The sequence below is a fragment of the Ostrea edulis genome, chromosome 1 (genome assembly GCF_947568905.1).
Source record: "Ostrea edulis chromosome 1, xbOstEdul1.1, whole genome shotgun sequence".
Classification (NCBI taxonomy): Eukaryota; Metazoa; Mollusca; class Bivalvia; order Ostreida; family Ostreidae; genus Ostrea; species Ostrea edulis.
Genome location: NC_079164.1, coordinates 77685786 through 77688173, shown reverse-complemented (window position 1 = coordinate 77688173; position 2388 = coordinate 77685786). Strand labels below are relative to the sequence as shown.

The following is a 2388-nucleotide window of genomic DNA, read 5'->3' as shown; positions in this document are numbered from 1 at the left end:
ATAATTAAGTAAATATTTTATTATTTTACAATAGATACGATATTATAAAACATGTATATATCTATATATATCATATATAATAATAACACCTGTTATCTGACGATATATATATATATATATATATGTCATGTTAATGAGATACGTGTTCTTATATTTCTACAAACTTTTACACCTAGACAAACCATAAAATACTACGAGAATGACAATTTTAATGCAAGTTTTCAAAAAAACGTCCATGAAAATGAAAGAGGAGACTGACAGGTAAATACGCTGTGGTCACTGGCTTCATTGTTTTAGGGTCAAGAATCATAAGATAAGCTTTCTCATTGTTTCCGTTGAAAACCGGAACCATGAGGACTCCGTCGTCCTCTGCCGATCCGTTTGGATGTGGAACAAACCAGCCCTCCATCGGATAATGGCCGGGAAGAGACCACGAAAGGTCCCCTGTGGAATTACACATGTCTTTCTTCACAAACGAAAAGTTGCCCCATGTTTTAAAGTCACTTTTAAAAGCGACACCATACACGTAACAGTAGGGTTTGGACCGGTACTGTTCATTAATGGTGGGCAGATCTAGCGTATTGGCTTGGGGAACTCTGGGATTGACAGCAACAGAAACAGGTGTTATCTTCTTTCCTTTCAGATCAATTTTGTATCTTCTTAAAGAGGGTTTATACGGAAATGTGTCGCGTCTTGTTTTGTTCATCAGAATCTTAAATTCAAAGAAAGGCATTATAGCGGCGTCAGGGTAAGCCGCCACGTCCATCAGAAGGGTATCCTCGTCTGCTTCGTACGCGTTGACATGATGCATAGAAAACACAGTTTCCGTCTCAATAGTGGTCACCTTTCCTGTACTAAGGTTTACTATATATGCAATAGTTGGTTCGTCTTTGTGAAATATAAGGCTGTCTATTGGGGTAGATCCCTTTAATATATTTTCTACATTCACGTAAAAAGGGCATGCGAAGATAACGGCATACCGTTCAGTTACCGAGAAAGAGTGCAAATAGGGCATCTGTTTTACATTCCACTCCGCGATTTTTTCCCGAATGCCTGCAGACTTTATTCGGACAAAAGTTAATTTATGAGGCAGCAATGGTAGCATGCTTATACTCTGCAAAACAGTTAAGTGATGGTCTGTACCATATTCTCGGAGCGGATGTGCCACGGATAATTTACTTGCATAAGGGAAACTAATGTCTTCACCCGGAACTTTTGCCGTTACAGATCGTATCGTTTCCAATGTGTTACAGTCGATTTGGTACAACTTCCAGTAGTCATTGAGAATAACACAGTCTCCGGAATAGTTATAGATATTGACGTTCATGTTGTCCATTCCACGAGAGAAGGCCACCTTCTGTTCGGATAGATTCAGAGGCGGGGAGAGGGCGTCCAGTGTTTCGTACATTGCAATATCATTTATTCGCAATGATTCCTTGTATGTTTCGCTTTGAACAAATTTAGATGTGAAGAAAGAGGACCCATTTCCAGGAAATTGCCACGAATGCAATTTTGCAAATCCATCAAACAAATTCTTAAACGATCGTTTACCCACTTCTATACGTCCTGGTCCATTGCGGATCTAAAACAAAACAAAAACTACTGAAAAACTGCTGAAAATAAAATGATGATTATCGACATGTACTAGAAAATATTTTACACTGTAAAATTCATATTTCTACGTCCACAAACCAATGTTCCTTTGATCCATTTGGGAAGAGGATTGTCAAATATTAAGGGTTCTCTCCAAGTCTCATTCAAAACGGAGGTTCCAAAAAATAATTTAAATGCTGGAGTCTGTGCCTGGCATGTCGTGCAGCACAGGAACAACAGAAACAACGATGACCAGTACATGACGAGAGGTTGAAGTACTCAATTTTTCAAAGATTGCATCGGCCTTATATACCCGACAGGACCATAGTTGTGACTATTTATAACATACACATGTACTAGTATTCGAGAATGACTTGTGCGCACTTATCATCTATTTGACTTTGTATTAGATAAACGATAAATTTAGACAGAAATCTGTGACTACAAAAGTTACTAAAGGTGATAGAAGGTATTTCAATAATTCAAAATGATATGAATGTCTAAAAAATATTTTTTAAAAGGTATTTAATCCCCGAGTTACAAAGCAAATAGTATCAAATTTAATAAATTTGTGTTACTGTTATACACACCAAGGAATTGTCTCCGCTCTAGATGGATATAATACAAAGTGTATGGGAGAACTGACATAGCTGATTTACATTATTTCCCAAAATTTCTCTAAATTACATCAAATGCTAATGCATTTGTTAAATCGTCCTTACAGCTTTAAAAATCTTTGAAATCAGTTGTCTTTAAGTATCTGTGCTTATCATATCAAAATATTTTCCAACAAGA

At 36.9% G+C, this 2388-nt stretch overlaps 1 protein-coding gene across 1 annotated transcript; it reads right to left on the bottom strand.

Moving 5' to 3' along the window:
• Positions 1–208: 208 nt before the first annotated feature.
• LOC125672772 (beta,beta-carotene 15,15'-dioxygenase-like) lies at positions 209–1854 on the bottom strand. The gene is made up of 2 exons (XM_048909014.2): positions 1693–1854; positions 209–1582 (listed from the first exon to the last, which is right to left on the bottom strand). The coding sequence occupies exons 1-2, from the start codon at positions 1852–1854 to the stop codon at positions 209–211; spliced, it is 1536 nt and encodes a 511-aa protein (XP_048764971.2).
• Positions 1855–2388: the final 534 nt, after the last annotated feature.

Coding starts and splice junctions, on each gene's coding strand:
- LOC125672772 (XM_048909014.2), bottom strand. CDS start 1,854: ATGTACTGGTCATCGTTGTTTCTGTTGTTCCTGTGCTGCACGACATGC. Junction 1,583..1,692: donor AATGGATCAAAGGAACATTG/GTTTGTGGACGT, acceptor GTTTTGTTTTAG/ATCCGCAATGGACCAGGACG.